Source organism: Leucoraja erinacea, chromosome 21 (assembly GCF_028641065.1).
Source record: "Leucoraja erinacea ecotype New England chromosome 21, Leri_hhj_1, whole genome shotgun sequence".
In the NCBI taxonomy this organism is placed as follows: domain Eukaryota; kingdom Metazoa; phylum Chordata; class Chondrichthyes; order Rajiformes; family Rajidae; genus Leucoraja; species Leucoraja erinaceus.
The window spans coordinates 28,226,132-28,250,562 of NC_073397.1; the positions used below are offsets into that span (position 1 = coordinate 28,226,132).

General features: G+C 39.4%; 1 protein-coding gene across 1 annotated transcript in view; it reads right to left on the reverse strand.

The window, feature by feature from the left end:
* Positions 1 to 965: 965 nt before the first annotated feature.
* Positions 966 to 24,431, reverse strand: part of pard6b (par-6 partitioning defective 6 homolog beta (C. elegans)) — a 34,424-nt gene continuing 10,958 nt past the window's right edge. Inside the window, exon 3 of the mRNA XM_055652471.1 lies at positions 966 to 1,915. Within this exon, the coding sequence (XP_055508446.1) occupies positions 1,074 to 1,915 (842 nt within the window). The 3' untranslated portion in view covers positions 966 to 1,073. The remainder of the gene's footprint in view (positions 1,916 to 24,431) is intronic.

Sequence of the window (24,431 nt, forward strand, 5' to 3'; positions counted from 1 at the left end):
AGTAGACAAGTGGACCTTGTATGCCTGTACTTGTTCTTTGATGGAGCTAATTCAGACCACCAATAGGTCCGTTTGATTTTCACTGTTATGATGCTTGGACAAGGCAGAAGAATTACACAATGTGTATGAGCACCGGCACTTAAATTCACGTCCCGAATAAATTCCCAGGTTCATAATTACAGCAGCTCAGCAATTTCTTGTGTTTAGAAAAGAATAATCAGCTAAGAATATTCTGGTAATTAATATTAAAATGTTACTATCAGGAATTCCTGAATTCCTATGAATTTTATTGAGTTAGTTATACGCATGTACTGTTATTACTTCAGTTTGTCTTTGAGCATTTGTTAAATGTATTGTTCATTTAATTTGAGCAGTATACTTAATCCAGACTAGTTAAAAGACAAAAGCCCGAAAGAACAGATTTTGTGCAGTCTCCGCAACATGCATTTCATAAAGGAATTAAATAGCAACTATACAATTATAGAAAAAGGGTTATAATTATACGTAATCCCATTTTGTTGTTAATACATGCTTCTTATAAAAAAGTGCCTAATGATACCTTACCAATTGCATGCAGACATGCAACAAAGTCTTCTAATTAGGGGAATAAAAACACACGAGAAGTGTCGAGTGTGATTATTAGTCATTTTTGAAAAAGTTTACAATCTGTAAAGAAAATTTTGTAGACCACCACTTCCAATAACTACCGTTTACAGCTATCCCAATCTACTTTAATAGCAATTTAAATATATTTTTGCCTATAGGTTGGAACAATACCAGTTCATTCTTTTCTTCGTTATATCTGTTTGGGAAGTAGTGGTTCTGTTTCTCTTTTCTAAAAGTGGTGTTTTTTTTTTTTAATTTCCATATGTAAAAAAAATATACACAAGGAATGAGCCCAGCCAGTGAAACTCTTACTACCCTGTCCACTTAAGTCTATACTTCTGGTGATATTAACTCGATAGATTATGAAGCTCATTTCATAAAAGTGAGTAATTTACAATGATAGTGCTACTGTACAACAGGCAAACCTTAAACAAAACACTGGCACCCGTAAGTGCAGATCAAGAAACCTAGAGTGTAATAACAGTGCCATCCTCCTCAATGCTTTGCCTGTTCACGTTTTCAACAGGATCCGCTTTTATGGGACCTGATGGCATGTACACGTTTCCTTTAACTCCAGCAACAGAGCCATTTGAAGTTACACCATGATTATGGTCATTTTTTGTTAACGATGCTATGCTAGCACTGGTAGAAGTTGCCTCTGAAATGTGTTGTGGCTCACCACTGCCCTCAATGACTATGTCAGTATCTTCATCACTGTCCATGTCTTCTGAATGGAAATTTTGCACAATGTGTGGAGACGCCATATAAGCAAGGTGGCTAGTTCCACTGTCAGTGGACTGACCTGAACTACCAGAAGTCCGACTGATTCTCACAATATTATTCCTTTGATTTGCTGGCTTCACAGTAATGATGAGATTATGGCTGTTTGCTATCATCATGTCAGTCACTTGATCAAGACTTTTTCCTGACACTTCAATCCCATTCACCTCAAGCACTTCATCATTTACAGCTAGCAGACCAGTGCTTTCTGCCAATCCCCCTTGCACCAATCTGGAAATGAAAATTCCAGGGACTTTCTCAAGTCCATTGGGGGTTACTCGAACACTTGAGCCATCGCGGATATAGAATCCTAGTGGTTTATCAGACCCGTGCTTGTACAGCCGCACTCTTCGGTGGGTTTCTGGCAGAATATCCACATCAATGATTGAAGACACAGGACGGAAGTCACGCGGCAAGCTGATTGCAATTGAGGATTTTTTACGATTAACATCAGGGCGCAGTACGTTTGACAGGACGTTCTTTCTCCGCGTTAAAGTGTCAGTACCAAAAGCACTGTAGTCAGCATCCTCTGCAAAACAAGAAATATCTTGTTATATATACACACCACATTAATAGACAGATTATAAATTTCTAAAGCTTTAATTTCAAAAACCATGAAAATATCGAATAAAATAATTGTCATCATCCAGTTTTTCTCCCTCGCTTTGTGGAAAGTTTTTCATATGTGATTGTATTGAAATACTGGCAGTATAACCATTTCTCAGTTGCCTTCTGGTACAGCAAGTGCCATTTGTTTGCAACAGAATTTGGCTATGCTTTTGTACTGCAAATCGATGGTGTATGACTACAAGCTCAAGGAAATTTTAACAGTTCAATTAAGACAATGAAATGTAGGCAGCTGAACATGTAATATGTTCATGAAATGTGAATATTACTGGTAATGCTAGCATTTATTGTCTACCTTTAATTGTTTCCAAATTAAGGAGGTTATTAAGTCAGCCACATGAGTATATCAAGAGTCACATATACCCCACATAGGGCAAGGATTGTTGATTTTCTTTCCGGAAGGACACGTGAACCAAATGGGTACATTTTATAACTATTATGGAGTAAAGTTGTTAAATAAATTACAGCAAGTTCTATAGGAGTGAAAATCTCATATACCCTTCACTAAAACACTCAATTTTAGTGTTATGCCATGGTTATATGGTTAATAGTGATATCCATGCAAAATCATAGGTTAAATGGCTAGATTCAGTTCATTTTTGGGAAGGCTGGGATGCAAGCCTCGATAAGTCTTTCCAGTTAGGAAAGTGATTAGAAATGGTAAGTATAAGCCTACATGACCATATCTTCACCAAGTTACATCGACATGCATCTGTCTATGGTAATGCTGGTTGATGTCATCAGCACCGAGTCCTTGTACAGCCAAATCTCCGTTTCCACACCAAGAGCACTCACCAAAGTGTGTGGCACTGTACAGTGTAAACAACAAGTGACCAGTAACAGGCCCTCCAGCCTATAATGTCTGTGCCAATCCTAATGCCAATTTAAACTAATCCCATCTGCCAGCACATGGTCTATATCTGCCCCAAATCCCTGCCTATTTCTGTACCTATCAAAATGCTTCTGAAATGTTTTATTGTTTCTGCTTCACACCTCCCTTCCTCTGCCGCTAACACAGCACCAACCAATCTCTGTAAAAAGATGACACATCAACTTTAAACCTCCTCCTCCGCTCCCTTTCACATTAGAGCTATGCTCTCTAGTATTTAACCTTTCCACCCTAGGGGAGAGCCAATTTACCCTACTCATGCCTTGCATTGTTTATATACTCTATGAGATTGTCACTCATTCTCCAATACTCTAGTAAAAACATTCCAAGTCTGTCCAGCTTTCCCGATAACATAAACCAGGCAACATCCTTCTACTTCTGAACTACTTCTGCTCTCTTTCCAATCACTATGGCCAAGAAAGCACATCTCTACTTCCACAGAAGAGGATGAAAATGTGGCTTGTCCAATTTCAGTAGATGCCCTGCAGAAAACATATTTTTGTGCTGCACCACAAATTCATTTGGCAATTGCTCTGCCCAATACTGCAATTATTGTCATATGTCCCAGATGGGACAATGAAATTCTTACATGCTGCAGCACAACAGAATATGTGAATATGTAAACAGAGTACATAACGGGAAAAATCAAAAAGAAAAAGTAAAATAAATAACAAATATAGTGCAAATAACAATATAGCCTTTTGCAGTTCAGAGCTCAGAGCTTATTTGCTGTTGTGTTTAATAGCCTGATGACTGTAGGGAAGAAGCTGTTCCTGAACCTGGACGTTACAGTTTTCAGGCTCCAGTACCTTCTTCCTGATGACAATGGTGAGAGTGTGTGGCCATGATGGTGCGGTTCCTTGATGGTTTTGACTGCCTTTTTGAGGTAGCGACTACGATAGATCCCTTCACCGTGGGGAGGTCAAAGCCGGTGATGGACTGACAGTGGTCACAACTTTTTGCAGTCTCTTTCGCTCCTGGACTTTCAAGTGGCCGAACCAGGCCACGATGCAACCAGTCAGAATGCTCTCTACCGTGCACCTGTAGAAGTTTAGGAGAATCCTCGTCGACATGCCGAATCACCGTAATCTTCTCAGGAAGTAGAGTCGCTGATGTGCCTTCTTTATAATTGCATCAGTGTGTTGTGTCCAAGAAAGATCATCGGAAATATGCGCGCCCAGGAATTGACCTTCTCCACCATTGTCCCATTGATATGAACATAGCATACCACCAGATTCAGGAACAGCTTTTTTCACACTGAACTGACCTCTCATAAGCTGAGGTAGACAGAAATGCTGGAGAAACTCTGTGGGTGAGGCAGCATATAGGGAGCGAAGGAATAGGTGACGTTTTGGGTTGAGGCCCTTCTTCAGACTGATGTGGAGGTGGGGGGGGTGGGAAGAAAGAAGGAAGAGGCGGAGACAGTAGGCTGTGGGAGAGCTGGGAAGGGGGGGGGAAGGAGGGAGAAAGCAAGGACTTCCTGAAATTGGTGAAGTCAATGTTCATACCGCTGGGGTATAAACTGCCCAAGCGAAATATGAGGTGCTGCTCCTCCAATTGGCGGTGGCACTCACTCTGGCCAGGGAGGAGGCCCAGGACAGAAAGGTCGGATTCGGAATGGGAGGGGGAGTTGAAGTGTTGGGCCACCGGCAGATCAGAATGGTTAGTGCGAACCGAGCGGAAGTGTTGGGCGAAGCGATCGCCAAGTCTCACCGATGTAGAGTAGCTGATATCTAGAGGAGCAGATGCAATAAATGAGGTTGGAGGAGGTGCAGGTGAACCTCTGCCTCACCTGGAAAGACTGCTTGCATCCTTGGAAGGAGTCCAGGGGAGCGGTAAAACAACAAGTGTAGCATTTCCTGCGGTTGCAAGGGAAAGTGCCAGGGCAGGGGGTGGTTTGGGTGGGAAGGGACGAATTGACCAGGGAGTTACGGAGGGAGCGGTCTCTGCGGAAAGCAGAAAGGGGAGGGGATGGGAAGATGTGGCCAGTGGTGGGATCCCGTTGGAGGTGGCGAAAATGTCGGAGGATTATAAGCTGAGCGTCGCCTCAATCTCCCACTCCTACCTTATTGTGGCACTCGCTCTTTGCTTTATATCAACACTTTTTCTGCAGCGGTAACTTTGTTCATAAGTTCTAGGAACTTAATTGACCCATTCGGCCCACCAAGTCTACTCTGCCATTCACTCATGGCTGATCTATCTTTCCCTCTCAATCCCATTCTCCTGCTTTCTCCCCATAACCCCTGACATCTTGAATAATCAAGTAACACTATTCTGTCTCTGGTTATTTTTCTCTTTGGATCACCCATTGTACTTGCGTGTATGGCTTAATTGTAAGTTAGGACTGGATAGTGTACAAACAAGGTTCTGCACAATATTGAAAGGCATGACAATAAACCAATAATAACCAAGGTCTTCACATCCTTCCTTTAATGCACACAATATTCCAAATGTGGCCTAACCAAAGTTTTATAGGGTGCGAGATGACCTTGCCAACTTTTATATTCAATATGCCAACTGATGAAGAGCAGTGTGCAGTTTGTTTGCTTGCAGTTGTACTGCTTGCAATTTTGCCGTCCGGTATAGTCTCAATACAGATGTGGCATGGTGAATTTAAGAAAGGTTGTAGGCCATCAGTAACAACAGAAATACAGTGCATTCAGAATGTATTCAGACTCCTTCATTTTTTTAAATCATAAATCTACACACAATACTCCAGACTGAAGAAGTGAAATCAGGCGTTTAGAAATTTTTGCGAAGTAATTAAAAAGAAATAACTGAAATATCACATTTACATAACAGGGCTCTCACTTAACTTTTTCCCCCTGACAAGAGATGGCCAAAGGACATAACTTCAGCAAATCTTCTTTTGGCAATATGTTTAAGGGTGTCAAAACGCCACGTTACCGGACATTCAGATTAGATGTATGTGTTGTGAACAGCAATGAAGATACCCAGTTTGTACGCAACAGATTAAAAAAAATTATTGATAAACGCTGTTTCCATCATTCCCACTTCAGAATTAACATTAAAACTTCAACTGAAATATCTCCTGACCAAATTCATGATGTATATGACCGACTGTAGAAGTTAAACCTGGATAAATCCAACGTATAGTTGTGAATGTTGCTCATTAAATAACTACAGTACTGATACTCCATTTCAAGAGCATTGCTTTGCCGTTAAAATTAATTCTGTAATACGCAGCCATGGTAGCAGTGACAATCAAACACTGCGGTTTTAATGTTTCACGTGTTCACAATTTAATTAATCCATCTTTATGGATTAAAATAATAGCATTGGGAATTAAAACGCATTTGATTGCATTCCGTTATCAAATATAGTCAATGTTCGCTCTGAAGACATTTCCAGCACAGTGGGGTCAGGGGGGGTTGGGTGAATCAGTGCGGAATGGATAGGTGGCGGTGGGGGGGGGGGGGGGGGGGGGGGGGGGGGGGGGGGGGGTGAGAAGGCAATCGGTGCGGAATGGATAGATTGAGGCAGGGGAATTAGTCTGTGTGTGGTTGGAGTAGGTAAAATTGTGAGGGGAGAGTGCAGGGGATGTCAGTGGGGGTTGAATGGGGGATCAGTACGTGATGGTTGGGGGGGGGGGGGGGGGGGAGGATCAGTGCAGGATGGATGGGGGGGGGAAATCATCAGTACAGGATGAATGGGGGGGGAGGGGAATCAGTACGGGGTGGATGGGGAAGGGTACAAAACAGATGTTGGGAAGGGTATAAAACAATGTCTGCAGCATTGCAGGTCCCAAAGAGCACAGTGGCCTCCATCATTCTTAAATGGAAGAACTTTGGAACCACCAGGACTTTTCATAGAGCTGGCTGCCCGGCCAAACTGAGCAATCGGGGGAGAAGGGCCTTGGTCAGGGAGGTGACCACGAACCTGAAGTTCATTCTGACAGAGATCCAGAGTTGCTCTGTGGAGATAGGAGAACTTTCCAGAAGGACAACTATATCTGCAGCACTCCACCAATCAGGCCTCTACCATAGTGGTCAGATGGAAGCCACTCCTCAGTAAAAGCCCGCTTGGAGTTTACCAAAATGCATGAGAAACAAGATTGTCTGGTCTGATGAAACCAAGATTGAACTCTTTGGCCTAAATGCCAAGCATCGCGTCTGGAGAAAACCAGGCACCACTCATCACCTGGCCAATACCTTAGCTAATGTGAAGCATGGTGGTGGCAGCATCATGCTGTGGGAAAGTTTTTCAGCAGCAGGAACTGGGAGACTAGTCAGGATCAAAGGAAAGATGAACGGAGCAAAGTACAGAGAAATCCTTGATGAAAATCTGCTCCAGAGCGTTCTGGACCTTAGACAGGGGTGGAGGTTAATCTTCCAACAGGACAATGACCCTAAGCACACAGCCAAGACAACGCAGGAGTGGCTTCATGACAAGTCTGTGAATGTCCATGAGAGGCCCAACCAGAGACCGGACTTGAACCCGATCGAACATCTCTGGAGGGATCTGAAAATAGCTGTGCATCGACGTTCCCCATCCAACCTGACAGAGCTTGAGAGGATCTGCCAAGCTTGTAGCGACATACCGAAGAAGAGGTATTCCAAAGGTGCCTCAAAGTATTGTAAAGGGTCGGAATACTTATGTAAACGTGATGTTTCAGTTATTTCTTTTTAATTACTTTGCAAAAATTTCTAAACACCTGTTTTCGTTTTTTTTATTATGGGGTATTGTGTGTAGATTGGTGATATTCTAAAATGGATTAAATTCATTTTTAAGGCTGTAAAATAACAAAATGTGGAAAACGTGAAGGGGTCTGAATACTTTCTGAATGCACTGTACACATAAGATGCAAGTTCATGGGCCACCATTTCCATCACTCTCGTTACTGATCAGGCCAGGGGATCAATGAGTGCAAAAAATCACGAGCAATTTAAAGTTATACTTAAGAGATGCCAGCCCAGTGAAGCTGCAGAACAGGATTACATGTTTTTTTTAAAACAGCAAAAAACACATGCAACAGATATAAGCAATCTCATAACAGACAAAAGCTGTATAGTCCTACCACATGAATGGTGGCACCCAATTAAACAAGGGTAAGTAGGGATCAGTAATACATTTTGCGAGTGACACCCGAATGCCAAAAATGAATCAAAAACAACCCACTAAGAATAGAAACTTTGCACAAAATCTCTTTCCAATTCACCAAGCTTCTACCATCCCGCAGAGTACTAAGCAGCTTAATTCGCTCTACATATATCAAGCAGAACAGGAATTCTTTTCACTAATCCATTGAAAAATGACAATTTAGCTTTTAAATGAATTCATATTGCTGGCATTGTTGTGTTCCATTAAGTGGACTGTATCCCAATTTAAGAAAACGAGTAGTGACTCCTGGACACAATGTTAAAAAAGAGTGGACTGATGTATAAGGAAAAAAAAAAAAAAATCCCAAAAATCAGTTTTGGAAGATCACAATACAATTTCTTGCCTCAACTTCCTGGCTGTGGTAAGAGGTAGGGTTTCACAACAGACTGCATACAGAAAATAGAGAAACATTAATGGTGGGAGAGGAGATTGTTTCTGGGGTGGGAAGGGGATGGTAAGAAAGTCAGAAAGTGTAGAATTATTATAAAGCAGTAAAAGGAATTAATCTTATGGAAAAATGCATTTAATTCCAGAGAAACAGTTTGTTGCTTCGATTCAATTTGTGAGAATCAATAATAGGAGGGCAAAAATTAATCTTCATGTGGAAGATGGGGAGGAACGTCAGCATGGGATCTCCAAAAAAACTCATTTGCATGCAAAAATTGAAATATCCATACCGTCTGAAATGCAGCCAGTCGAATTAAAAAGAGAATTAGACCAACATTATGAAATAAGGACAAAAAAAAAGAATTTTTTTTTAAATGGTGGTAGTGACTAACATAGATAACGCAATGCCAATTCTGATGGGCAAGCCAAAATCTTGTGTACATAAATTTCAGTCTCAAATTGAGACAGCCTAATGTGAGATTTCTGTTTCTCCTTCTGATGGGAGATTCAATTTTACTGTTTTTTGTACTGTATAATCCAATGCATCAACCAGCTGAATTACCCTCCATGGTTGGTTTTCAATAGTCAGGAGAACTATGGCAAAGTTTAATACCATTTGGTTTTTATTTTTTCCCCAAATTTGTTTGCAAAATATACTTGATATTCTGAAAACTGATTATTACTCATTAGTTTCCCTGAAGCAAGATGGTAGATCTCCTTATGTTGCTGGTGCTTACATAAATGATACAGCGAAGAAAACTCCAGATCTTTGTCCGTAAAGTAACAGCAATAAATTCCCAGCTCACAATGCTTGTTATTAGGGGTCACGGTGCCCCTACTGCATGGTTCTTTTTTCTGTTTGGTTGTAGGCAGTTAGGAAGACTACTGAAAATGAAAGGTTGGCAGGATGCTGTAGCCCACCCTTTTGTGTGCATATAGTGCAGCCAAAATGAAGGGCTACATTTTAAATGCAAATGCTTTTTTCAACAACAAAAAATTTACATCAAGAACAATGAGAAATTTAACAAATTAGAAGAGAGCTACATTAAAAATGATTGGCAAAGCAATAGTTAACCTATTGTTTACATGTTATTGAGTGTTGTACTGTGTGCAAACGTTTACAGTAGTATTCCCTACTCCTCCTGTACATGATCCAAATAAGTTCCAACCATGGACTATTCTAGTTCAGTTGATAAAATGGAGAGTTAGTCTATTTTGATTAAGGTGACAATGCACTGGGGTATTTTGATTAGATGAGGAGAAAACTGCTAAGATTTCATCATAGAAAACATCAGAGAATGTTCTTCTTCCGTCTGAAGAAGGGTCTCGACCTGAAATGTTGCTTAACCATGTATTCCCGAGACGCTGCCCGAGCCGCTGAGCTACTCCAGCACTCTCTTCTTCAGAGAACGTAAGCAAGGGATATGGGAAGAAGGCAGGGATGGGTTATTGATTGGGGATGATCAGCCATGATCGCAATGAATGGCAGTGCTGGCTCGAAGGGCTGAATGGCCTCCTCCTGCACCTATTTTCTATGTTTCTAAGATTGGCCTCTCTCGCTGCTGTGGTTGGGATTGCGGTGACATTTATTGCTAATTCTCAAAAATGAAGGATGACTATTTGGGTAAAGTAGTACATATATTCAATCATGCAGGAGAAAAATCAAAAGCAAAGGAATGGGATGACTAAAGAAAATGATGGCTGACAGATTTCAACCATATCTTGAAAATATTGGGGATTCTCATTTGCATAATCACTAGATTGAGGTAACAGGGTGTAACACAAGATCATAGAAATTCTTAAGTAACAAAGTCATTTCCAAGTTTAAATTACAATTTATCTCAATGTTAACTGTATAAACTGCTTAGTTTGTTACAGCTTGGCATGGGTGGGTGGGGAAAAGACTGGTTTAATGTTTTCATCAGGTACAAGCTTATCCAGATTCCATTGAATGAGTCATCATCCTGGAATGCGTATAACGAGAAGATCAAATTAATTCCCCAATAAAGGGACTTTGAATATGTCAACAATATCACTTATTAATATTACACTGGAATCATGTCTAATGTCTCTCGCACCTTTGTAGATAGATATTTGAGTAAAAATATTACTTTTAATCACACAAGTAAACCAAGCTCTGCTAATGACCTGTGGAGAAATGTACATATGGTATTCAAAAAGATAACAAACATTTCACTTTTGACCCCTTAAATTGTGGTGTATTTGGATGATGTTAACCAGATGGATATTCAAATGGCTTTAATGTCCATAGACTGAGGAATAAGAGAATTTACCAAAATTCTCATCCAATTGTGCATCAGTGACTAAATATGTCTACTTGAACAGCGTCATGTGTCAATGCTTGGTGATTGAAACACTTGCAAATCAGGTTAACATGAAAGGTCATGCGAGACTTGTTAATATTTGGGATGCAGTAGAGGAAAAAAAAATTACTTTAACTGCAGTGGCATGCTAAGAATGCTAGATTGCATAACAACACAAGGGAAGAGGAAAGAGATGATAGTGCCATATTGCACTGGGCTTTAAGTATTAAAATAGTTAATCGAAACAAATGATGGAATCACAATCTGAACTAAGTTAGGGTGAAAAAAAATGAGTAAGAGAAAATGAGAGGCTGATAACGCTGCTCACTACCCTCAACCATTTTCTGCTAAGAATATGATTTACACTTTCATAATGTACCAGTTTTATCGTTGTTCAGGTTTGAAATGGTGACCCATCAGTGGTGTGGACAAAGATAGTAATAATTTATGACCGAGAGAATTAAGCATTCAAATTTTGTAAAATTATATTTAATTTAACTACAGAAAACTACTATCTATGTTTAGAGATTCTCAAAAACTGGGGACACCATTCAAAGGAACATTAATACTGTCAGTATTAATATAGAAAATAGGTAATGGAGACTCAAGGGTCAGATCAATCTTTTTAAAGTTCTTAGTTGGACATCAGCTGGTTAAGTAAATTTGGGATTTTTTAAATTTTGAAAATGTTACAAATTCATTCAATTGCTCAAAGCTGAACCTTCGTAAGTGCCAACATAATCTCCTTTCAGAATATCTGTGATGGGAATCTCCTAACAACTATAAGCTGAAGCAAATGACTGACTAACTGGTTCAATGAGAGCAGAAACTAGTTTAAGATCGATGCCTCATTAGAGCCTTCGCCGCTCCCAAACATTTGCTTGCTGCCAACTTGGAGGAGAGTTGACAATCATAAGATAGGCAATATTCCAAAGATTTTATGGTGTGTTGGCAAGTCTGGAGGCAGCAATGAGATTAGTACAAATCAGTTTTTCACAAATGGCAAGTACCAGAGAGTAGCAGGAGCACCGTGGAGAAAGACAATTTGCATGAAAGGTTTTATAGCTTCAGCAGCAGTCTCCATTAAGTTCTGGCAATCTACTGGTTCTGACTATATGATTGCATTGGTAGAGGAAGGAGATCAGATATTCTAACTGTGCAAATTCTTAATCATATTGAAACAATATTTATTTAACATTGAAAATTAAACATTGAACAAATTTCAATTGTATCATACTGAATTTCAGATTTATACCAATTTTTATTTTAAGGGCAAAATATAAATAAACGTGCAGAAAAGGATAGCATTGATGACTGAACTTCAATAAGGACTTTGATAAGGTCCCACATAGGAGATTATTGGGAAAAATTAGAGCACGTGGTATTGGGGGTAGGGTACTGATATGATTTAAAAAAATGGTTAGCAGACCGGAAACAAAGAGTAGGGATTAACGGGTCCCTTTCAGAATGGCAGGCAGTGACTAGTGGGGTACCGCAAGCCTCGGTGCTGGGACCACAGCTACAGTGCCCTCCATAATGTTAAGGACAAAGACCCATCATTTATTTATTTGCCTCTGTACTCCACAATTTGAAATTCGTAATAGAGGAAAAAAATGACATGTGGTTAAAGTGCACATTGTCAGATTTTAATAAAGGCCGTTTTTATACATTTTGGTTTCACCATGTAGAAATTACAACAGTGTTTATACATAGTCCCCCCATTTCAGGGCACCATAATGTTTGGGACACAGCAATGTCATGTAAATGAAAGTAATCATGTTTAGTATTTTGTTGCATATCCTTTTAATGCAATGACTGCTTGAAGTCTGCAATTTATGGACATCACCAGATGCTGGGTGTCTTCTCTGGTAATGCTCAGCCAGGCCTGTATTGCAGCCATCTTTAACATGCTTGTTTTGGGGGCTAGTCCCCTTCAATTTTCTCTTCAGCATATAAAAGGCATGCTCAATTGGGTTCAGATCAGGTGATTGACTTGGCCACTCAAGAATTGACAATTTTTTAGCTTTGAAAAACTCCTTTGTTGCTTTAGCAGTACGTTTGGGATCATTGTCTTGCTGTAGAATGAACCACCAGCCAATGTGTTTTGAGGCATTTGTTTGAACTTGAGCAGATAGGATGTGTCTACACACTTCAGAATTCAGTGTGCTACTACCATTGGCAGTTGTAACATCAATGAAGATAAGTGAGCCTTCAGTACCTCCAGCAGCCATGCATGCCCAGGCCATAACACCCCCACCACCGTGTTTCAGAGAAGAGGAGGAATGCTTTGGATATTGGGCAATACCTTCACTCCTCCATACTTCGCTCTTACCATCACTCTGATATGTTAATCTTTGACTCATCTGTCCACAAGACCTTTTTCCAGAACAGTGGTTGCTCTTTTAAGTATTGGCAAACTGTAACCTGGCCATCCTATTTTTGCAGCTAACCAGTGGTTTGCAATTTGCAGTGTAGCCTCTGTATTTCTGTTCATGAAGTCGTCTGCAGACAGTGGACATTGCCAAATCCACACCCGACTCCTGAAGAGTGTTTCTGATCTGTCAGACAGGTGTTTGGGTTTTATTCTGTCATCAGCTGTGGAGGTCTTCCTTGGCTTTCCAGTCCCTTTACGATTAGTAAGCTCACCAGTGCTCTCTTTCTTCTTAATGATGTTCCAAACAGTTGATTTTGGTAAGCCTAAGGTTTGGCCGATGTCTCTAACAGTTTTATTCTTGTTTCTCAGTCTCATAATGGCTTATTTGACTTTCATTGGCACAACTTTGGTTCTCATGTTGATAAACAGCAATAAAAGTTTTCAATTGTAATAGAAAGACTGGAGGAAAGACTCAGTGCTAAGAGCTCCCTTATACCTACATTATGAGGCAATTAAACATACCTGTGCACTTACAAACAACTGTGAAGTCATGTGTCCCAAACATTATGGTGCCCTGAAATGGGGAACTATGTATGAACACAGCTGTAATTTCTACATGGTGAAACCAAAATGTATAAAAATGTTAATAAAATCTGACAATATGCACTTTAACCACATGCGATTTTTTTCTATTACAAATCTCAAATTGTGGAGTACAGAGGCAAATAAGTAAATGATGGGTCTGTCCCAAACATTATGGGGGGCACTGTATTTGCAATATACATTAATGATTTAGATGAAAGAATTAAAAGTAACATTAGCAAATTTGCAGATGACACAAAGCTGGGTGGCAGTGTGAACTGTGAGGAGGATGCTATAAGGATGCAGGGTGACTTGGACAGGATGGGGGAGAGGGCAAATGCAGTTTAATGTGGATAAATGTGAGGTTATCCACTTTGATGGCAAGAATAGGATGGCAAATTTTTATCTGAATGGTGTCGTTAGGAAAAGGGGAAGTACAACGAGATTTGGGTGTCCTTGTACATCAGTCACTGAAAGTAAGCATGCAGGTGCAGCAGGCAGTAAAGAAAGCTAATGACATGTTGGCCTTCATAAGAGAAGTTGAGTATAGCAGCAGCAAAGCTGCATTTGTACAGGGCCCTGGTGAGACCACACCTGAAGTACTGTGTGCAGCTTTGGTTTCCAAATTTGAGGAAGGGCATTCTTGCTATTAAGGGAGTGCAGCGTTGATTCACAATGCTAATTCCCGGGATGGTTGGACTGTCATATGTTGAAAAAAATAGTGCGACTGGGCTTGTATACACTGGAATTTAGAAGGATGAGAGGGGATCTTATTGAAACATAAAATATTATTAAGGGCTAGGACACGCTAGAGGCAGGAAACATGTTCCCGATGTTGGGGGAGTCCAGAACCAGGGGCCACAGTATAAGAATAAGGGGCAAGCCATTTAGAACGGAGACGAGGAAAAACTTTTTCACACAGAGAGTTGTGAATCTGTGGAATTCTCTGCCTCAGAAGGCAGTGGAGGCAGATTCTCTGGATGTTTTCAAGAGAGAGTTAGATAGACCTCTTAAAGATAGCGGAGTCAAGGGATATGTGGAGAAGGCAGGAACGTAATACTGATTGTGGTTGATCAGCCATGATCATAGTGAATGGCAGTGCTGGCTCAAAGGGCTGAATGGCCTACTCCTGTACCTATTGTCTATTGATAGACAAGTACAGGTGGCATATTTTATTCTGAAGGGGGCTAAATGGTTTTTGTAATTAAACAATCTAAATTAGCTGGACAAACAAAGACAACAAAGAATTTGCACACCAAAAAATTAAAGATGCAGATTAATGGGCAAACAGCACTGGGAGCTCACCTTTAGAGAAGGGAAAATAAAAAGGGTGTTTTACATTGTGGATGAGGGAAGGACATGAACAGGCTAAATAAATGGGCAAAAACATTGTAGAAGAGGTATGATGTGAATAGGTGACAGGTCACCTACCATGCTGGAGTTCAAAACTATATATATTTTTTTAAATGGCGAGGTTGAAAAGGTGGTGAAGAATGAATGTACAGAAATCACTAGAAGTTAAGAAGTACGATAAGCAATTGGGAAGGAAATAGTATGCTTGCCTTTACTGCAGCAGGATTTGAATGCTGTTATAGCGATATATTGCACCAACTACCTGCCCACCTACTGATAATCCAGTTGCACAAGCCTCTCATATCCGAAACACTGCTTTGCATTTTTGTTCCCCACAAAGTTACTACTTATTTTGCACACAAGCATCCAATTTTGAAAGAAAATTGAATGAAAAAAGGTACAATCTATTTCAAATTAAACAATTTACTTGCCACTGTAATGCTAAGTAGTTTAGTAGCCCTACACAAGTTGAAAATCCCCCGGCTTTAGAAATACAAATCAGCTACCTTGGATGGACAAAAACATTTTTAGCCTATTATTTTGTTAGTTATTTTTATAACTATTTTATAACTTATATAAACTATTTTTAGATAGTTTTATAAATTATCTGAATTCCATACACACTGAAATACACAGTACAGCTTTGATAACAAATACTATTGACATTATCTTCATCAACTAAATGCTGGCTGTAATTAGTAGTAGCTAGTGATTTTTAAATCTGTAGCTCATAATCAGTCATAGTGGCAATAGTTGTTTAATCATTAGCAATAGGAATTCTAAGAATCTACTCTAGCTTGAAACAAATTTCATGACATAAATCAATCTCAATATAACTATAACTGATCTGATTGGCTATACTTCCTCACAAAATTGTGCTTTTGTAAAGGATACATCTTCCAAGATTATTAAACATTTCAATGTCATTATTTAGATTAAAGTAGAATTAGGTGTTGTGGAAGCCAAAAAGGTTCAGAAATCTAAGTTTTAAAACCGAAATCTGCAAAGGGGTCAACTTAATCTAAAAGAATGGATGTCCACAAGTACTTTGTGCCAATGGATGGGAATCTTATTTTTAATCTTCAAAGTACAAATTTTAATTACAATATTCCAGCTACCATATTAACATTTTGTTCCATTCCCCTAAGAGATGTTCATGCATAGCATAAACTATCAAGTAATGATGCACATACAAATTAACAGGTAGATTTTCTACATTCCCAAAAGCATCTTTCAATATTCACGGGTGTAGTTTAAACAGTGTTAGGAACATTAATTTAAATGCCAAACTGAAACGAAGATAAACATTAATAAACCAAGTTACCGTGCAAGTCCTCAAACAGATACAAAAACATATTCTGTGCCTCAAAAGAATTATTCATTGCCCTCAATGCCTGAAGACAGAGGATTTTTTTTCCTTTCCCATCACTATGGCAAGTTAATTGCTCAACTGGGAAAAATATAATCTCATTGAAAATAATGAGTGTGGCCCACAGTCTGGGTCTTTTAGTTCATTCTTGGTCAAAATATAAATCCATCTAATTTTCTTCACCCATCTGATGGTAAGAGCCAATTTCATACAAAAGATGAAGACAGTCCATGTGCCCAACAATACACTTGGTCACATGACCATCTGCTTCAAATGATGCACACATGTCTAGTTTCCTCAAGGGGCAACCTTATATTTGGTATCAGTAATTTACCCTAAAAAGGACCAATAAGTATTATATAACCCATGATCAGTAATCAGTACAATGAATTGTTTTTAATTATGGATGTTCTCTCAACAATTCTCATATTATAGAATGTCTGTACAGTAGCATTCATTTGTTGTTGCATTGTGAATTACTGACTCTTCAAGGGTCTTCCAACACTAAGATTCCATGATTTTGTCTCCCTCTGAACATTTCACGTCAGTGTAGTTAGTTGCTTTACTGAGCTATACAGTATTGAATAAACTTAAAACATGTTCCTTGCTTGCTGACTCATTTCTGTGTTACATTTCTACCGCTACCAGTGAATCTGTGGCACATCCTTTTCCCTAACCTCCAGAAAGGCACAGCGTTTTTTGTTCCTTCCATGCCTACAAAGTAGGAAAATGAGAAATGCAATCAGCTTATTCCAAATGAAAATCAGTTATAAAAAGACAGATCAGAATTGGCCATCAATAGATCCAACCAATTTCTCACCTCAAAAACTGAAATTAATCTGACCATTGGTCTACAGCTAAAGAGGAAACCTTAACAATGCAATTGGATTTCAACTATACACAAATCAGTAGCAAACTGCTGCAGATTAAGGAATCTGAAGTTTAAAAAACATAAATTGCTGGAAATAGTTAGTGGTAATGCCTAATAGAGAACAACCTTGACACTTGGATTTTACAGTCAACAGCTAAATAATAAAATTTGCATCTGACCACAACAGAATAATTTTTGCATATTTAAAAGGAATAAAATTATAAAAATTAATATATGACAGTGTACAGATGATATTTTGTTGAGATATGTACAAATATGGGCAAGGACACAGTGTTAACTATTCTTTTTGTGATTGAAATAGTTCCGTAAGCTGTTACATCCAACTGAGAGTGCAGGGTACAGTGTGAAACAAAACCAGGCCAGTCTGTCCATTGAGCCTCCTATGCAATGTAATAAGGGCATGGCTTATCAGTTTGTTATCTCATGTTCATCTTCCCATCTACTGATCAACATTTCATCCACATTTCTCATTTAGATTCTGATCTTTCACACTCTCCAAACTCCAGTGGTTACAAGCAGAGCCTATCAAATTTATTTCCAAAATATAGCCTAACTATTCCACACAAGTCCAGTAAACCCTTCTTTGAACTGCTTCATATGCATTACCATACATACATTCTTAATGCTTTGATAAACTAAAAATGAGATGCTGAAGCTTTTACTTTAAAATAAGTCTCCTTTAGTAGAATATATTCAGGATGGTGATTTTCCAAACTTTCACATCTGACAAATAGATGGAATTACTTCTATCTATGCCGCAAAGTGTATCCTGTGTGCTGGAATGTCAGATTAAAAAAAGCTTGAAACAAGTCGGACGTAATTATTCTGACATGTTACAGTCAGTCATACTGCAGGGAAATGGGTCCCTCAGCCCAACTTGTCCATGCCAACCAAAGTGCCTCATCTACGCTCTTCCCATCTGGCCCATATCCCTCTAAACTTTTCCTATCCATGTGTTTGTCCAAATATCTTTTAAATGTTGTTATTGTACCCACCTCAACTGCTTCGTCTGGCAGCTCATTCCGTATATTCACCTGTGAATATTCACCGTATGTGAAACATTTGCCCTTCAGATTCCTATATTAAAAAAAACTTTCCCTCTCATCTTAAACTTATAAGATCACCCCATCTCCTATGCTCCAAGGATGTTATCTCTAGCAAAATGACTATTCATGACGGCCAAAGCAAAATTTTATTCCATCTAAAATAGATTCTCCAAAAAAGTCAGTACTTCACTATTTCAATTAGGAGACAGGTTGCCAGTGACGAAGACCTGGAGTTACAATTTCCAAACTAGACTTAACTAGTTCTTGGCTCAAGTATATAAACATTCAGAACTCAAAGAGCTTGCAGTCAAAACTTCCACTTTACTTACCATTTCAAAATGTAGGTTCTCAGCAATGTCTGCAACTAAAATCAAGACACAAAACAGACCAACTATTGGAAAGTTATTCAGGAATCCTTGTCTAAATATAAAATTAGTATCCTGATAAGATCTCTCTATACAGTGACATAAATTTGTTTTAAGTATACTGTCTGTCATGTACAAATGAAGAACAGTAGGAGATCTTAACATTATGCCTTCAATTATATTCTCCACCACCGATTTCCCAGTACCCTCAATTCCAGAGCCTTGCTGTATTATCCGTTTTGCCGGACCAACAGAGGTCACGCAATAATAATAATAATAATACACCTTTGAACCACTAATTATAGCATTCCTATTTCTCTAAAGCACCACAGATTGCTAGAAAAATAAAACATTAAATTAAAGTCCATTTTACAGTAAAACCTGCATTTCCTGCAGCCTGAGCGCCAATTAACAATTTGCCCTCGGATGGCCCAAGGGTTGTTTGATCGACGGCCACCCTACTATTTTACATGACAAGTGTACTATTTTAATAAGTTACCATGCTTGCTTAGTGTCAATATTTCTTCCAAACTGTTTTTTTTGAAAAAACAATCTGCACCAAGCAACTTGGTTTTCAGATTTTAACAAAATCACAGTTTGATTTCATTCAATTCAAGTTTTAATGCACAAATCCAGCAGCAAAAATATGGTCAGAACCTCAGTCATTCACATCCAGCCAACACATGGCATCAAAAAGACTGAAAAACACTGATCTTTTGTACAACAAATAAGATTAATTAACTAAGACAATTCAAACAGCAGATGAAATAAACTACAGTGAATTCTCCCCGTAGAGGTAGGCTACGTTTATCCAGTGAAGCGTAGAAGGTTACACAAATTACATGCATAAAATCACTCTGTCACTTGCATTGTGTTGGCATCACACTTGACAAAGGAATTAATACATCTCAACTCTGGCTAAAGTGCTGTCGCCAAAAGTTGACAGACTAATACTAGAAAACATTTAGACTGAACAAAGTCCATCTCAGGGATTGGGCAAAAGTTATCAAAGCAAACTGGTATCTCTGTGATCTGCAAAACGCAATTAAATCTTAACGGCAAAGAAAACGAAACTGAAAATTAAGAATGTCAACTTTTAACGATTGAAAATTCCTTGTCAACATTAAACTTTAGAGCAAAAAATGCACAATAGACACTCAATATTTGTAGAAATTAGGATCTGAACTTCCATCTGATGTTGTCATCTTTTCCCTCCTTTCTCATCTTCTTTGCAGGGAAATTCATCTTGCCTCACTTCACATTCAACTACACCAGAATGATATATTCAGTCCTGATCAAGTATCACCTACTTATCCTTTCACCTTTCCCAAAAAACGGATTAATATGCTATTATCTTCATAAAGTGTGCACATTTTATTGGAACTTTGTACTATTGGGTAAACTCAGTACACTTGTAATGTATCTGCCACATTTGTAATATGTCTGGTTATGCAAGATAGCCTTAAAAATCTAGGGTGTCACATCGTGCCAAAAACTGCTGCACTGAGCTGATGAGGTACAATAAAAGAGTGACTACTAAAAAAAAATTAATTCTGTCATTTTACAAGCACAAAGCATTCTAGATGTTCAAATGCTAACCAGCTGTGCAACAACAGAAGCAATAATTTACATAATCCCAAATTCAATTCCAGTGCCTATGCAATCTATCCCCAATAGCTTAAAAGCACGCCGGTTCAATCAAATGACTCGGGGTTTCTTTGGCTTCCGATTGAACATCTCTTCAGCTTTCCAGCCTGGGACATCACTTTCCAAAAGTCAAGCCATATCATGTTTGATCAGCCCATGTACATCAGATCTTTGTTGCCTTTTGGGTAAAGTCTCTTCTAAATTCCCATTCAATTTGTTGAAGACTCCTTTATTTTTTATAAAACTAATTACTGGAGTACACAAGCGCAGAAAATGTTCCAGCAGCATGTAACATACACCATAAATTTCATAACGTGGAAATTTTCATCTGAACAATGACCATGTTCTGAATAATATGCTGTTAATATTAAAGTCCTGTTGGTACATAATGTTATTAGAATGGGTAATATGCAATTATATTCTAGAAGTGTTGGTATACTTAAAAACGTGCAACAGTGTTCCTTTAATTTTTCCCTTTCTATATCTTTTCTTGAACATTATGTACCCTGCAGATCTCTAGCCAAAATGACAATTAACTGAATTTTATTGAGACTTGCTTTCTTCACAAGTTTTTGTCACACCTCACAGTTCAGAATTACCCCTCAATTTAGATGTAGGGTGTTTATTCACCATAAAGAATCGAATCCTGTCCATTGTAAAGGAAAATAAACCATCTTTCATATTTTGAGTAGCGCTTCATAATTGCATTCATTCTGTGTAAAAATTCTCCATAGACTGTCATGTTTCACTATTCACAACTGCATTATATAGAAAGGATTGTGATATGAAACAAAACAAATCCAAACATGGAATCCCATAGTTTGTTAATCACACATTAAAAACACAAGAATAACTGGGGAGAAGGTAGAACCACTCAATGATAAAGATGTAAATTTATACTTGGAGTCAGAGGATGTAGGCGAGGTATTACACAAGCACAGTAAACCCTCGTTATAACAGACCATTGAGGCGGTGGGAGAGGGGGAGGGGTAAATAGTGTCCGTTATTGTCAATTGTCTGCTATAACCAAATAAGGTATTATCATTGTATTGTAGTTGACACAAAGAACTGCAGATGATGGTTAATACAAAAAAAGACACAAAGTGCTGGAGGAACTCAGCAGGTCAAGCAGCATTGCTGGAGAACATGGTTAAGTGACGTTGGGATCATTCTTCAGACCAAGTCACTATGCTGGTCTGCACCAGTGAGCACTTCTTCACCCACCACACGGCTGTTGTTGCAACTCAAGCTGTAGCCCCTAGCCAACAACTCTGTCTCCTAGCCGCTGTCAACAACAAGACATGCTCAGTCACCATGGGGTTCCACCCCCTCTTACGTGTTGCTGCTTCCAATGTGGGGTATGCGTGCGACTTCGGGGAAAGAGGGAGAGGGGCCGAGTGGACAGGGTGACCAAGCAGCGATGGTTGACAAAGCAACAGCCAACACGAAGAAACAGCAACAGGTTGTGGGGAGCCCCATGGTGATGAAGCACGTCCTGTGGGTGGTGGCGGACCGAAGAAAGTGCTGTCCCCAGGGGCTACACGAGCTGAACTGACTTGGAACTAACTTAGCCATAGAAGCAGAGGGAAGTGGAGGAAGGCTGCCAAAGGATACAATGGGATATTGATCAGTTACAGGTATGGGCAGAGAAATGCCAAAAGGATTTTAATGCAAGCGAATGTGAGGTGTTACACTTTGGGATGTCAAATACAAAGGGGTATTGTGCAGTTAATGGCAAGACCCTTAACTGCATTGATGTACGGAGGGATTTTGTCTATAGGTTCCCGAAAGTAGCAACACAAGAAGATAGAGTGGTAAAGGCAGCATTTGCTGTGCAACAAAGCAACTTCGTAGCTCCAACCCCTGACTACTCCTCTGTAGCTGTAAAAATTTCCATCTCCATGTTTATCCAATTTCTTTCAAGGCCATGATGAAACCTGCCTCCACTGTATCCATAAGCAGTGCATTCAATTTGTTCCTCTTGATTCTCTTAACTTTATATCCATAACTCCCAGTCCTCAAACCTTCCATCAATGGGAACAGCCTGCATCATCCATTCAATCCAGACTTATCTTTTTACATACGTTAACAAATGTCCTATGGCTTTCTCCAAAGAAGAAATCCCAGCCTGGAATCTACTGTTGTATCTGTGGTTTGACGATGCAGGAAACATTCTTGCAAATCTATTCCAGACCGTCTTACATACTTCACATATATCCCATAATGAGGTGAACAGCTGACTACAATACCCTAATTCCGTTAAACTTCAATGCTTTTTACTCTCATGCCTCTATTGATCAATTCTAGAATGTATTCCTTATTAACTGCTTTCAAACCTGCTCTACCATTTAATTGACTAACACTCATGTTCGCCCAGGTCCTTCCTGTAACCTTTTTAGAACAGCATCGTTCACTCTATATTATAGAGCCATGAAGTCATACAGCACAGAAAAAGGCCCTTTGACCCAACTTACTCATGCCAATGAAGATGCCCTATCTACAATAGTCCCACCTGCTCATATATACCCCATGTATCCTTATAAACTTTCCTAGCCATGTACCTGTCCAAATGCCTTTTAAATGTTGTTATAGTACTTGCCTCAACTACATCCTCTGGTAGCTCGTTCCATATACCCACCACACTGTGTGAAAAAGTGGAGAAGTTGATGGTGGTTGAATGGGTGAGCAGGCAGGCAGTTTGGGAGGTGCTGCACACTTTCTGCCACTTAGATGGGACAGGAGGTTTTCAATGCAATCCTGAATGCTCCTCCATAAATTCTGAGCAATCGTATACCAGCAATTTTCTCAATACTGTGGGGATGTTACATTTTTGCAAAGAGAACTCAAGAAAAACCTTGAATCTTTTTCTACATTGCTTCGCAACATAATTTACAACCATTAGAAATGCTTTTGTCTTTTTTTAAATCCAAGTGTCTACCAGATGGTCTCCTGCCAGGACAGTGCACCGAACAGTGTAACTGGTGCTTTGAAACTGGTGTCAAGCTTGCAACACACATAACATGCTCAGAGACAACTGCAAGAGTTGGGAATGTTGGCTTCAGACAATGAGCTGCAGACATTGATTGACTCATCCTTCGTGTGGATGAGGATTTTGCAGATATATAATCCAGTAGCGTAAACTATCAGTTGTAGACAGTAAACTAAAAAGCTTTACACAGTACCTTAGTTCAATTGGCAATAAACTAAATTAAACTTTTAGAGGATAAATAGTTTCATTTTAGAATGAAGGGCCTTTGTCTCAGAACATATTGGGGTCAGCACAAGTAAACAAAGGACAGTTTTTGGCTGTGGTTTCATGTAGTAATTTGCTTGTCATCTTGCTCCTACAACAGGACTGCAAAGATAAAATGCAAAAAAGGATCAGTCAATGATTCAATAGACAATAGGTGCGGGAGTAGGCCAGTCGGCCCTTTGAGCCAGCACCCAATCATCCCCAAACAGTACCCTGTTCCTGCCTTCTCCCCATATCCCCTGACCGCTATATTTAAGAGCCCTATCTAGCTCTCTCTTGAAAGTATCCAGAGAACTGGCCTCCACCGCCCTCGGATGCAGAGAATTCCATAGACTCACAACACTGTGTGAAAAAGTGTTTCCTCATCTCCGTTCTAAATGGCTTACCCCTTATTCTTAAACTGTGGCCCCTGGTTCTGGACTCCAACATCGGGAACGTTTCCTGCCTCCAGCGTGTCCAAACCCTTAATAATCTTATATGTTTCAATAAGATTCCCTCTCATCCTTCTAAACTCCAGAGTATACAATGCCAGCAGGTCCACACTCTCAACATATGACAGTCCCGCCATCCCAGGAATTAATCTTGTAAACCTACGATGCATTCCCTCAATAGCAAGAACGTCCTTCCACAAATTAAGGAACCAAAATCGCACACAATACTCCAGGTGTGGTCTCACCAGGGCCCTATACAACTAGGACCTCTTTGCTCCTATAATCAACTCCTCTCGTCATGAAGGCCAACATGCTATTCACTTTCTTCACTGCCTGATGTACCTGCATGCTTACTTTCATTGACTGATGAACAAGGACCCCCAGA